The sequence below is a fragment of the Lepisma saccharinum genome, chromosome 14, assembly GCF_977018435.1.
Source record: "Lepisma saccharinum chromosome 14, izLepSacc3.1, whole genome shotgun sequence".
Classification (NCBI taxonomy): domain Eukaryota; kingdom Metazoa; phylum Arthropoda; class Insecta; order Zygentoma; family Lepismatidae; genus Lepisma; species Lepisma saccharinum.
This window is the reverse complement of record NC_139242.1, coordinates 56,599,330-56,613,168: the sequence shown is the minus strand read 5'-3', so window position 1 is coordinate 56,613,168 and position 13,839 is coordinate 56,599,330. Positions and strand designations below refer to the sequence as shown.

The window sequence follows — 13,839 nt, the reverse complement described above, 5'->3', positions numbered from 1 at the left end:
CAACATTACGTGCCGGAAACCTGAGTTGGGCCAGCCGGCGAACGTGCTGGCCAAGGAAGCAGGGGCACGTGGTTAGCTTCCATAAATGCGAGGACATTCCTTGCAACATGGGGGCGCGCGTTATCCTGTTGAAAAGTGGCATTATGCAGTGCATGGATTAATGGGACAGCAACAGGGGTGAGAACCTGTGTGATGTACCGTTGGCTGTTCAATGTCCCTTGAATGCGTACGAGACGCGAACGAACACCTATGGCGATGGCACCCAATACCATGATACCCAATGAAGGCCCTGTGTGATGATGCATGATGCAGGCATCATGAAGCCTAGTGCCACGGTGCTGCCACATGCGTGTATGTCCATCATGATGTTGTATACAGAAGCGGGATTCATCAGAGAACACTACAGCATTCCACTCCGCCATCCATGCACGACGGTCTTGGTACCATCTCAGACGCAAACGCCTATGCTCTAACGTCAGAGGAATCCGCAACAGTGGGCGCCGGGAAAAAATTCCCCGGTTCGCCAAACGACGAAGCATGGTTCGTGGGGACACTGGACGTTGTAAAACATCCCGTACTTCATGCGCAATCCTCGTTGACGTGGCCGTTCTGTCTGTAAGGGCCATGCGTATCAGACGTCTGTCCTCTCGTTCCGTCATCCGACACGGACATTGTGAACTTCTACGTCGCTCTACAGTGCCTTCCTGGACCCACTGGTTCCATTCACGGATCACTGTGGATGCATTCCGTCCTACACGGGCACCGATCTCACGGTAAGATAATCCGCATTCACGGTATGCAACAATTCGGCCGCGATCGAACTGGGAAACCTGCTGGAATCGCTGCCGTATTCGACGACGTGGCATTGCTGACCGATTTTAACACACTACACTCACGACCATGCACTTTCACTGCTCTTCTGCACCTTTCTGACCTGCTACAGGTACCACTTACCAGATGGCGTGGCAGGCGCACATGACGCATGACGGCCTTGAACACCTAATCATTTCCTTCTGCACCTCTCCTCTACACACGGTGCACATTTCGTCCGATTCCGATTACTCCTTCTGGGTGTTGCATTTTTAATGGCGAGCAGTTTATATTGCCTATGGCTAGGGACCTTGATTTTATTGCATTAGTTTTTTCAAAAACTGGTGTTATTTTTTCCACTTTTCGGTGTTATTATTTCCCCCAAAATTCGCGTTTTCACTATAGACACAAATATACTTGAAATTTTACCTTCAATATGTTTTTAAACTCTTCTCTAGGGTTGCTAATTTTAGTAACGAGACACATATATTTGTCTTAAGCACAAAAATCCTTGCAGAGAGGAAATAAGAAGTATTAACTCTCCATGAAGTGATGATAATATATTCAGCCAAGCCCAAGTCATAAAACTTAACTTTAAGCAGTGCCCTTTTTTCTGGAAGAAAATATCTCATTGCTAGTTATCCTTGTGCACAACTGATGGACCTATTGCCAATGTTCATAACCACTACATAGGGACATGAAATGGGGCAGCTGGCAAACTTGTGCTGGTGCCAGTCCACTTGCTCGTGACTGAATTTGGTTGGAGGTTTAAGGCATTTTATGTTCTCATCTCGTGGTCTCTCCTTGCAATATACATCAATATTTTTGGAAAGATCAGGGAAGGCAAGAATCTATTTTTCTTTGTAGGGTTCATGCTCGTGTAGACACCACTGCACCTGAACTTGCCACGGTGTGTACGAGAACCAGAGGATCCTGATATTTTACATGCCTTCTCTTTCCTAGTGAACCAGTCAATTCCACCTAGCCACCTAATTTCGTTGTTGGACTTTACTAGGAAAAAGGGAGAGATGAGGGTGTCTCAAGTGAAAAAAAAAAAAAAAGGATACAGCTTACTAGATTTAGTACCAAAATTATGTAACTGCATAGTGATTTTAATTTTCCTGGCAATGTATTCAGGCCAAATGTCACAAAGCTAGTAACTGAACTGAATTCACTTAACGCACATCATGAAATTAGGCAGGTGCCAGAAGTTTGCACTGTTGCCATGTCGGAGCACAACCCTGTGAGTTCAGAGGTTTAAAAGAATAAAAGATCTCATTGTAGAGATGTAGAATTGGCCTTTGTAATCCATGTGATACAAACTGACAGTATTTGCTTGAAAAGTCAGGGATGACAACTGTATACCCTGGAGAGAGACCTGTCTGATGCTCGAACTAGGCAATGCCACACAGTGTGCAGGAACCAGCGACTTATGTCTCACTTTGCTTTTCCCATATATGGCACTAGCGCAAATCTGCCCAGCTGCCTATTTTGATGGCCATGTGTTTGCAATACATAAAGGACTGTATATTCAAATGAGGATGAAGATAGAATAATTACTAGGCGCTTCCGAGGTATTCATACCCTATATAGACTCTTTCCAATAGTTTTTGAATACGATTTCACACATAAATGAACATTAATGTTAGTGCTCAGCAGATACCTCTTTAAACCGATGCCAATGATGCCACCATTTCCTATGATACCAACACTTGAACATGGTAGCAATAACTATGGCTGTTTGATAAGTGAGGAAAATGACACACATGGCAACACTTCATACAAAAATATTCCACTGCTATTTTTCTTCATCTTTCAGACAAGCTTGTCTCAAGTTATAGTTCTGCATACTGTGTAGTTTATGATTAACTGTTCAAAGTAGGACCAACAAACAAACAAAATGAACAGAGAGGAGGTTTGTATTGTCATAAAATTTTACTTTTTAAAGAAAAAATGGCTACCCAGACCGAAACTAAACTAGATCTGTTCTTGGCAAATGTTTCCTTCATTTAAAACCATATTCAGTCTTGGGTTGCTGAATTTAAATGTGGTAGAGTGAGTACTGAAAATGAATGCAGCAGTGGTTCCACAAATGAAATGTCAAGTTCAGGAATGACAGAAAAGATCCAGAAAATCCTTTTCAAATGATCGAAAATTGAAGGTTAGAGAAATAGCAGATATAGTGTTGATCTTGACAATGTGTTTACATCTTACATGAACATTTGGATATGAAAGAACTTTGTGCTCAATCAGGCCCGTAGCTAGAGGGGGGCAGGGTGGGCAACTGCCCCCCATGAGAGCCTGCTCTGCCCCCCCTGTGAAAATACACACCACATTCCTACCTGGAATTCTCACTACTCTTTACAATATTATATCCCGTATTACTCTAGCAATATAACAAAGACATTTATTGATTTTATGATTTAAGAAGGTGTATGGGATTCCGTATAACGTATCAGTATTGGGGGGAATAATTACCTTCCAGATTCAGATTTCGGGAAATGATCTCGCAATTTTAAGAATCTAGAACAGTTGTGATATTTTGAGAAGTCTTGTATTAAAGGTGACTAATGTGTTTGGATGTTTTTCTTGGATGTGTTGCAATGAAGTTTGAACTGCATAATTTTTTGCTTCCCCAGTCTACGTTTTGGTAATAGCGATTCATGTGATAGAGAGGGGGAGTGGATATTTAATTTTTTAACTTAGCGTTGCTTTTCTACCAAATCTAGCTAATCGTGACAATGAGTGATGACGTGAAATTGATGAAGAGACACTCACAAACAGTGCTGCAACCACAGGGGGCCAGGGGCACGTTGAAGTAAAGAAACATGACTAGCAGAATCTAAGGATATCAGGACAAATGGATACTCAAAATGAAATTAATTTTCAAGTGTTTCTTGCATTTTTATTCCAGACGGTTAAGGGCACTTACAGGAGGCACAGAGGGGCAATTGCCCCCTCGATTTCAAATTGTATACAAATAAAAGTACATTTCGTACAATTTTCTTGCTCGCTTCGCTTGCAAAGGTAGGGCACGCACACTTGAGAGACAATTTGCCGGATGCATTTATCATGTAATGTATATAAATAATATATATATATTAAAAAAACTTTGAATACGTACACAATTTGGTGTTAACATGTTGCACATGTATTTTCTTATTTTACGTGGCTCCATGTTGCATATGTGTAAAATATATGTTGTACATGAAAGTTATACGTGTCATATGTACAAAAAGAATAACATTCGTCATGCATATTCTGTCTTTCAAAAATATAGTTTGGGTGCATGTTTTCCATTATTAGCTAACATGAAACTGAATATGTTGGAAAAATTATTTCAAATCATTTGTTCAAACACAAATGCTTTAGCACCGACTTCTAACCCGTTTTGCATGATTTACGACGATAATAACGTCTTGTAATGCTACTATTATTTCTACCACTACCACCACTATTATTATTATTATTGGCACATTTGCCCCGGTACCTGACCCTCTCCCCTCCAGATAAAAAATTGCGGTTTTGCCTCTGCTCACAAAGAATACTCATGCACAGGCTCGAACCTGGAACCCCTGGCTTCGTAGCATGTTATGTAACCATCCCACCATGGAAGTCGGCTAGTGAAAGATGTAAGACAGCTTACTGGCTCAAATTTTTATCAAACACGATGAAAATGTGATAGTGTTTCACATTTATTATTTCGGTTAGAAAGCGATAAAATTTGTAGTTTGATACGGGTTACACTAAGCATCTTATGGAGTGTAAATATCAATTTCAAATCTTATGAATCATTTCTCTATGCAAAACGCATCAAATATGATAAGCAACATAGTTGTGTGTTATGTTATCCATTTTATAAAGAAAAAATTAAGTTTTAACCCTGACTGTTTGCATGATATCGTTTCCATAGCATGTTATATATTGCTCTCAGAATTTTAAACGGCAGTAGAAATAAATGACATTTGCAACTGCGAAGCTATCAATGGGATTGTATGCATTAAGGACAGAAGATGCCATATTTCGATTTCTTGTAACATTGAAAGAAGAATTAGACAAGCAAATAGTGACTGAGAAAAGTTGCTTGTCTTGATGTCCTGTACACACTGTGAAAGTTGTCGGCGTTATCAGGCGGCGCCCTATGAATATAGGTTCAAGAAAATGACAAGTAGAAAAAAGCTCCAATGAAATAAATACGATTGAAAATCTCTCAAATTATATTATATTTATTTTCTTATATTTATAATATTACATTGTGTCTGTAGCAGATGTTATCTGTTCAAGTACCTCAGGCACAACCTAATTTTTTGACAAATAATTATGTCAACTTTTCTGCTATGGAGTGGATTCTCCTAATTTATTTATATATCGTAAGCCATTCTGTGACTGGAAGAAATCAGTATCAGCATAAAAAAATAATGATATTTGGAGTTTGTACGGTTCTGCTCAAAAAGTGATGGTGATAAGCGGCCCAGAGACCTTGTGCCGCGGAAAAGGGGTAAGGCGAAGGAGGCCCCTTGTATCGTTCGGTTTCATATTATAGTCATTAAGGAAGGCATTTTTCATAATGTAAAGAGGATACAACATTTCCCTCTATAAAAATTGATGTGAAATATTAATGATGACACTGTAATCCAAGAAGTCATTGATCAATCAAGGGATTCCTATTTGTTTGTCGGGTGTCAAACACATGTAGGGCCTTCCCGATGGCGCAGTGGTAGCGTCATTGCCCTGTAATCAAGGGGTCCCGGGTTCGATACCCGCTGGAGGCACATAGTTGTTCGGATCCCACTTCAAACTGTAGGTCCAGTCCCAATTAGCCTTAGTGCACAAAGTGGACTTAAAACACCAACTCAATCCAATCAAGCACATGTATTTCAACAACACAATATTTTGCAAAATGGTTGACGTAACCAGTAGGCAAACATTGTCGCAAGAGTCTTTCATTTGAAGCAAATATAATCCGTGGTGGACTAAGGGACCCATGTTTTAATATTTTAGCAAGTAGGCCTACAAAATATGTATTACAAATTTTACACAATTCATCAAAGTGTAGATAATATGTAACCATTATTATTTAATTAATTCGATTCTTCTTGCATAACACAACACAATGGTGTTGTTGGATTCTCGTTAGATTCCTTTGTGCGTAAAAATCTTTCATACTGGAAACTAGAGGGAAACATTATGAAGCACGATTTATAAAGGACTTCCTTAATCAGTTCTGCAGAGAAACCCAAAGCTATTGGTACATATTAATCGTCTATTAATATTATTGACCTGTAAATATAAAGTAGATACAGTCCCGATTAGCCTATTTATGTTAAACTTTATTTTTATATTCTTTGGTAGTCCGATAGGTCATTATCGAAATATTGTTATTTGATGTTACTCGACCTTTTCTTGTTCGTTGGAGTTTCAAGATATCACTCCTTTCCTGTTACTTATCACTTTTGGAGGAGGGGGGCAAGTGCCCCTCTGTACCTTGCTATATCTGCCAATGCAACACAATATATTACAAATTTGCCCCCTCTAGGATTGACTTCGCCCCCTCTACTAAGAATTTCTGGCTACGGGCCTGTGCTCAATGGGTGCCATGTTTGAGCTACCATAAAGCCATGTTGTGACTGATCTCAACTTTGGTGGGAGTGGTCCCAAATTCAATCTCCTGTGAGAGTTCCAAAGAAATTAGTATTTACCCAGCATCATGAGGACAACTGAGGAGCTACTTGAAAAGAAGAAATAGCAGACTCCGGTCTCGAAAGTTAGAAAAACAGTAGAGATGGAACTACGTATGTGCTGACCACACATCACCAACAAAAAGCCACTTGGTAGGCCCTGGCCCTCAAAGGTGGTTGTGTCACAGAGTTTAGTTTTATTGGCTCATAGTTTGTTCGCATTAGACCAGAGATGTCCATCTGACTTCGGCCTCACGAGGTCCAGCCTCCAAGATCAAAGCTTGCATGGCTTCAGCCTTCAAACTCCATGTCAGACTCACACAGCCTCCACCTCAGAGCTCCATCTCTGCTTCTGGAATTTCATGGTCTCGGCTTCCAAGCTCCATCTTGGCCTCAGCCTCACAAGGTTCTTGGAGGCTGGACATCTCTGCATTGGACACAAAATCTACGCACAGAGTGTTCGGAATATTTAAAGTGTACAGTGAATTTTTGCACTGATTTGTACCTGGTGATAGATAAAGGAACAGTCAAGACAGTGGCTGGCCAACAGAGAACCTCCACCGAAGAAAGCAAAATGAACACCACCTACAGGAAATGTCATGGCCACAGTATTTTGGTCCACATTGGGGTATAATTTTGATTGACTTCCAAGCGAGTAGTATGCAAATTTATTGCAGACTTTGAGCGACAAAGTTAAGAAAAAGTGACCGCTTCTTGCTAAAAAAAAAAAGGAAGTTCTCCTTCACCAGGACAACAGCTTCCATGACTAAAATTCTTGATCTGAAGTTGGAATTGTTCCAACATCTGGCCTACTCACCAGACTTAGCTCCTTTCAACTTCTATCTATTCCCAAGTAATGGCTTGGAAGACAAAAAAATTTCCAGGAACAGTAAAGATTATTTTGCAGATCTTAAAAAATGGCTTTATAAAAATGGTATAATCCTCTCACTTCAAGCACTGCATGGTATAGCAGAAAACTCCACTTGGTGTCAAAATTCTACCTCCTGTGAAACTTCTTACCACTCCACTTGGAATAAGTCAAACATCAACCCTCTACAACAAACTTGGTTTCATTTTTTTGTGTATATAATCATATTCAAAAAGCCTGTGCTTTCAAATTCGAATTGGCTCTTTCTTCTAAAAAAGGTAAGCTTTCAAGAATCTTACAATACTCGTATTTCATTAAAATTCAAGTATGTCATACTTCCATACATATATAGATGAAAAATGGAAACGAATGAGAAATATCAAGAGATGTTTCAGAGAAATGTTGTGAATCATAGTCACTTGCTGCTAGGTTGGCTTTTAAAGGTTAATCAAGAAGGTTTTCCACATTCCCACAAGTTATTAACCAATAACCAATCACCATCATCTTGCATAATTAAGGATAAAAGCAATGCAGAAATGAAAAGAAGCATACATTCCTACCATACCTGAAGCGATTGGGGTACAATGACTTCAACCGCACGGCTGCTCTGTAGTCTGCTACAAGATCTGCACACAACCGAGCTGCGTCCCAACAATCTGGGTTACCAGGACACCAGTCTCTGTGTTTTCTGGATTGCATTGTACCTCTAGGATCCCTCACAAGAAGAAGGACTCTGATATTTAGTCTGAAACAAATTGAAGAGAAACGTCAGATATAGCAAAGACCAGCAAATGTTCTTAATTCTTGTACATAAATGTCTGAACTTATATTTGATATTTTAAACATCATGCTACACTTGTACTTTGTACTATTCTGGTTATTTGACCCTTTTTTTGTGTTACACAAAAACAGCAATTTGATACTTGACCTTAGAGAGGGGTATCACACAGCACAGTTCTCTAAAGAGCTAAAATAAACCAGATTTATTTCAGCCAGGCCAGCAGCCAGAATTTTATTTTGAAGGTGGGGGGGCTCATCCCTTATCAGTAACTGCCATCTAAAGGTGAAAAAGTGGATCGGTAGAAGCCCTCAAGATGAATATCTTGGTATATTACTACTAATTATACAAGATGTTTAGTCCTGCTAAGAAAAGAAAATTAATTACCACTATACACTATTTAAATTAGATATTTGTAGGATTTCTGGAAGAGCTTCAACCCCCAGTTATTGATAAATTCCTCCTCACTGAGATTCCTAAGCAGATTTCAGTCCTAAATTTGAATATAATTTCTTTTAGCAGTTTACTTAGGGGTAAAACTTGACAATCCACAAAAGTATGTAACCAAAAAAACAAGTGAAAGTTTGTTTATTACTTTATGGCTTATGGGTTACCCAGATGTTCCTGTGCATTTCTGGTTATTAGCGGCTACTGGAGGAACTTTATTCACTACTGTACAGTAACTGGAGACAGTGCAACAACTGCATCCAATGTGAACGAATTGTGGGTTATCAAGTTGTGCCCCCCAGCCATTCAAATGTGAAGAATTCCTCACTCTATCTCCTTGTTGCAGTAAATAGACAGAAATAGTAAAAAAGCCCTTCCACAGGGTCAAATTAGCTGATTATTTAAGTATAGCACAGAAAATCTCTGAATTATTTTCAATATTTGTATAGATATTACTACCAAAAAGATTTACAACATATTTTTATCTTTGCAAAACAGCCCAGAATATTTTCAGGTCATTTGTGTAACTTAAGAGTCATTAGTCTTTAGCGCCTATCAGTTCTCTTCTTTAATAACACTCCTTTGTCATGCCTTCTTCCTCTATACACTTTTATGATCATAATTTCTTGTTCATTCATTTCTCGCCGGACTCTGTGGCTGAGTGGTTAGCACATCGCGCTTCGACGCCAAGGATCCCAGGTTCGAATCCAGCTCGGGCTTGGTTGTTTGTGAATGTCCAATTCAATTTCATCATTTCATCAGTCATCCCCATCTTCGCATATTAGCCAAGAGGCACAAAACGTGAAGTAAAATAAACTAACAGTTGGGCTGAAAAGTTCGTAGGCTAACATAGTAAAAAATATTTTTTTGACAAAATTCGATTTTATTATTCAATATAGTTGCCTTCGAGGGCAATAGAACGATTATAGCGGTCATACAATTTTTCGATGCCATTTTTATAGTACGATTTCTCTTTAGCCTCAAAATAGGCCTCAGTTTCGGCGATTACCTCTTCATCAGTGCTAAATTTCTTTCCAGCGAGCATTCTTTTAAGGTCTGCAAACAGGAAAAAGTCACTGGGGGCCAGATCTGGAGAATATGGTGGATGGGGAAGCAATTCGTAGTCTAATTCATATAATTTTGCCATCGTTTTCATTGATTTGTGACACGGTGCATTGTCTTGATGAAACAGCACTTTTTTCTTCTTCAAATGGGGCCGTTTTTTCGTGATTTCATCCTTTAAACGCTCCAACAACGCTATGTAATAATCGCTGTTGATGGTCTGGCCCTTTTTGAGGTAATCGATGAATATAATACCATGCGCATCCCAGAATACTGATGCCATAACCTTGCCAGCCGACTGTTGCGTCTTTCCACGCTTTGGAGTGCACGTGCAGTCCACTCGGCTGACTGTCGATTGGACTCTGGAGTGTAGTTATGGAGCCATGTTTCGTCCATTGTAATATATCGACGGAAAAATTCGCGTTTATTACGGTTGAATATTGCTAAACATTGCTCCGAATCATCAAAACGTTGTTGCTTTTGATCGATTGTGAGCACGAGCGGCACCCATTTTGCACACAGCTTTCGCATGTTCAAATATTCATGCACAATATGTCCAACACGTTCCTTTGATATTTTTAAAGTCTCAGCTATCTCGATCAACTTCACTTTACGATCATTTAAAATTATTTTGTGGACGTTTTTGATGTTTTCGTCGGTAACAGCCTCTTTGGGGCGTCCACTGCGTGCATCGTCTTCGATGCTCATTTCACCTCGTTTAAATTTAGCAAACCACTTCTCAACGGTTGACTTTCCTGGTGCAGAGTCCGAATAATGTTTATCAAGCCAAGCCTTGGCTTCAACAGTATTTTTTTTCGCCAAAAAGCAATGCTTTATTAACACATGAAATTCTTTTTTATCCATTTTTTCACAATAACAAAAGCTGCTTCACTCACAATGCTATATCTCACGAACTAATTATCCGGCAGCTGTGAAATTTATACACGTATCTTTTGAAGGTTAGTACTAAGTAAACATCACATGGATTTAATTCTAGTAACGCCATCTATGAGTCAGCCTACGAACTTTTCAGCCCAACTGTTAAATCAATCAATCATTCACTTCTCATTGGTCAAGCATCTTCTTGATCATTCAAAGCAGAGTTGGCCCTAGGGATATCAACTGCAACTAAACACATCAACTACAAATAGATGTGGTTTTCATTTCACTTCATCATTCTTCCTCGCTTTTATATTTTTCTAAGTCAAATCAAAGATTGATGAAGTCCACTTTATGTACAGATAGGCTAATTGGAACTGAACCTACAGTTTGAAGTGAAATCTGAACCACTATATGTCTTCACCAGGGATCAAACCCAGAACCTTTCAATTACAAGGCAACAGAGTTACCACTATGCCACCGAGGAAGCCCCAATATTTATATTTCTCTAAGTGTACAATGAAACTGGAGAGGGAAGTTATGGTGTACAATCTACCATTTAACTTAGGATTGGTCATGGGTGAGTGCCGCACTCACTTTCAATTTCAATTAAGTGCCATTTTAACAGTATTTAAAGTATTGAGTTGTGGTGCTCTCCAGCTGACTTTTAGTGTGTCATGAGTAGGGCTAGGATTTTGATGACCTTAAAATTACCAAAAAATGACCTATAAAAAATGCATTTATGACCTAATACATACAAGAAAATGCCCTATAAACTTAGAAAAATGACCTAAAAATTCTGAAAGATTTGTAGAACAAATTTATAAACTACCAAGAGAAATTCAAATTACAAATTAACGTTACAGTATCTATCACATGTTCATTGCATATGGTAGTACATGTTAGAAAGTCACTTTTTGTCATCTTTTACACTTTAAGTACTGAGTTGCAGTATACAATGAAAATCATATGCAAATTTTCAATAATGAATGATGGTCGGTTGTCGGACAAGAGAGCCTTGTACATGAAAAAACTTCTCTCGACTTCCAATGAACTTGACTTGAAATGAACACTATCACTTGTTGTTAAGTCACTTTCAATTCCATGGAGTGCAAATTGTTTCCCTGACAAAATGTCCGATACAGAGCACAAAACTTTGTACCCCTTGTTTTTTAAGAATAATCCGTTCGGCGACAATGTATTTACTGATAGAGGGGAAATCTCATTATTTGAGCTGAATTGTTACACAACAGCTTGTATCAACAATACTGCACAGAATTTCTTTGTTTCTTCAAATACAGGTGTTCAGAACTGCGCTGAAGGCAATGAAACGAGAGTCTGGAACCTCTATCCATCAAAGGGCTACATTTGAAGGATAAATTTGCATGTAAAATGCCCCTTCTTTCACCAAAATGTAGAAAAATGCATAAGATGGCTTTTAAATGGCTGAAAAATGACAAACGGTTTAAAAAGTTTACAAAATGACATTTACTCCAAAAAGGGTACAAAAATGCAAAAAAATGCCCTAACAAAGGCATCCCAATTTATTCACTTATGTGTAAAACACGTTCCTATCTACTTATGCAATGTTTCTGCCTTACCAAAAAAAGATGAATTTGCATCAAAATCCTAGCCCTAGTCATGAGTGACTTGATTACATTCTAAAGAGATGCAGTATGAAAGAGACCATTGATGTGTAAGGAGTGTTGTCAGAGTGAGTACAGAACTCACCTGCGACTGATTACATTACATTTTTTTTATTTAGATTTGTGCATTGTTTAGTCAATAATTCTATGCTGTTATATGTTTTTGTCATGTTAATAGATTACACAAAAAGTGTTTAAGTGATTTTATATTATATCAAATTTGTGGAACACAGATAGAACTGCCCCAGAGTTCTTCAGGGCAGCTTTAAGGAACATGCAATTCTTGTTAGCACTGGGGCTGTTCAGTTCGATGATGTATTACTCTGTTTGAAAACAAATAAATATTTTGAAACAAAAATGTAATAAAGAAGAAGGGAAATAATAAACAGACCACAAGAAGTACAAACAATAAATTTTTAAAAAAATAAAATGAAGTGAAATATGCCTTAAAAGCAAAGATGAGTGAATGCTCACCTGCGACCAATGGCATGACTCAAACAAGCACAACCAATCATGGGTTAAGATACTAATAATTTTACTTCAAGATTACCTATAAATACTGACTTATATAGTAATCCTATAGCGCTACAGCCCAATATTGGCCCTGGCTTACCTACCGAATGCTGGCCTCCCTCCCACATGGGCCATCAGGGGGATGTGGAGATCTGCAGCCAGATTAGGGGGACTGGTGCTCGGCCTGACCAACCTCCAGCCGTTGTAGGATGTCGCGACCGGATTACGCTCACTCACTCAGAGCTTCCCAATTTCCTCATGATGGTGGGTTGCCAACCGGTCCTATACACAGGCTGAAAATTCCCAGGATCAAACCCGGGATCGAACCCATGCAGTCCCGCAGCCACCATCCAAAGCAAGGTGTCTTAGACTGCACAGCCACGGAGGAGGACATACTGACTTATACCAGATCACAAATACATGAAAACTCACTTCTGCTTACTATGATATATAGATAGATATTGGTATGATAGATATACTACTAGGTTGAGTTAAAGACATTCAAAGTATAATTTTCACATAAGCTTAAGCTTGTACTTACTTTGGATCATCAAGCAACTCTTCGGCTAGCTTTAGTCGCAATCGCACAGTCTTCATACTTTGAAATGGAAATAAACGGCAGAACTTAGTCAAAAACTCTGGATTCCAACACAGGTGGGGATGTTCTTGGCACTGATTCCATAACCGAGTGTTGTGGGTGAACAGCCAGATATGATCCTTGCCATAATTCAAATAATGATCTGCAACAGCAATAAGCTTGTTAGAAACTGCAAAGTCTTTAATTAATAAGAACAAAGAATTAAGGTTATTTGTTAAAAGCTCTGTTGGATGCATATTCATATTTTTCATTACAAGAAGCAAATTTTTTGTCGATTGTTAGTATAATGCAAGATTAAATAACGACTGAACTGTATTCACTTGTAGGGAGCTTGCGGACTGAAATGACAAATGACAAGCCTCAAGAAAGACTTGCCACTTGGAGACAAACCTTCAGAAACAAATGCAAACTTTTGCACAGGGTGTTACAAATTAAACACTTTGATAAGAAAAAATCATAGTTAATTTTATTAAAAAAAAACTACAGTTGTCAAAAGAGCATAGTCCATAATTTTTTTAACAAGGATTCTTTTGTTACATGTTTCAAGCTGATGCCATCAG

General features: G+C 38.7%; 1 protein-coding gene across 4 annotated transcripts in view; it reads right to left on the bottom strand.

Moving 5' to 3' along the window:
* Positions 1-13,839, bottom strand: part of LOC145998913 (carbohydrate sulfotransferase 4-like) — a 186,565-nt gene that overhangs the window by 9,676 nt on the left and 163,050 nt on the right. For 3 of the 4 annotated variants that reach the window (XM_083135670.1, XM_083135669.1, XM_083135668.1), the window contains 2 exons: positions 13,223-13,421; positions 7,922-8,101 (listed from right to left, as the gene is read on the bottom strand). In XM_083135670.1, the coding sequence (XP_082991796.1) occupies positions 7,922-8,101; positions 13,223-13,421 (379 nt within the window). Of the gene's footprint in view, positions 1-7,916; positions 8,102-13,222; positions 13,422-13,839 lie in introns of all 4 variants that reach the window. The other variant, XM_083135672.1, reaches the window with a different exon arrangement.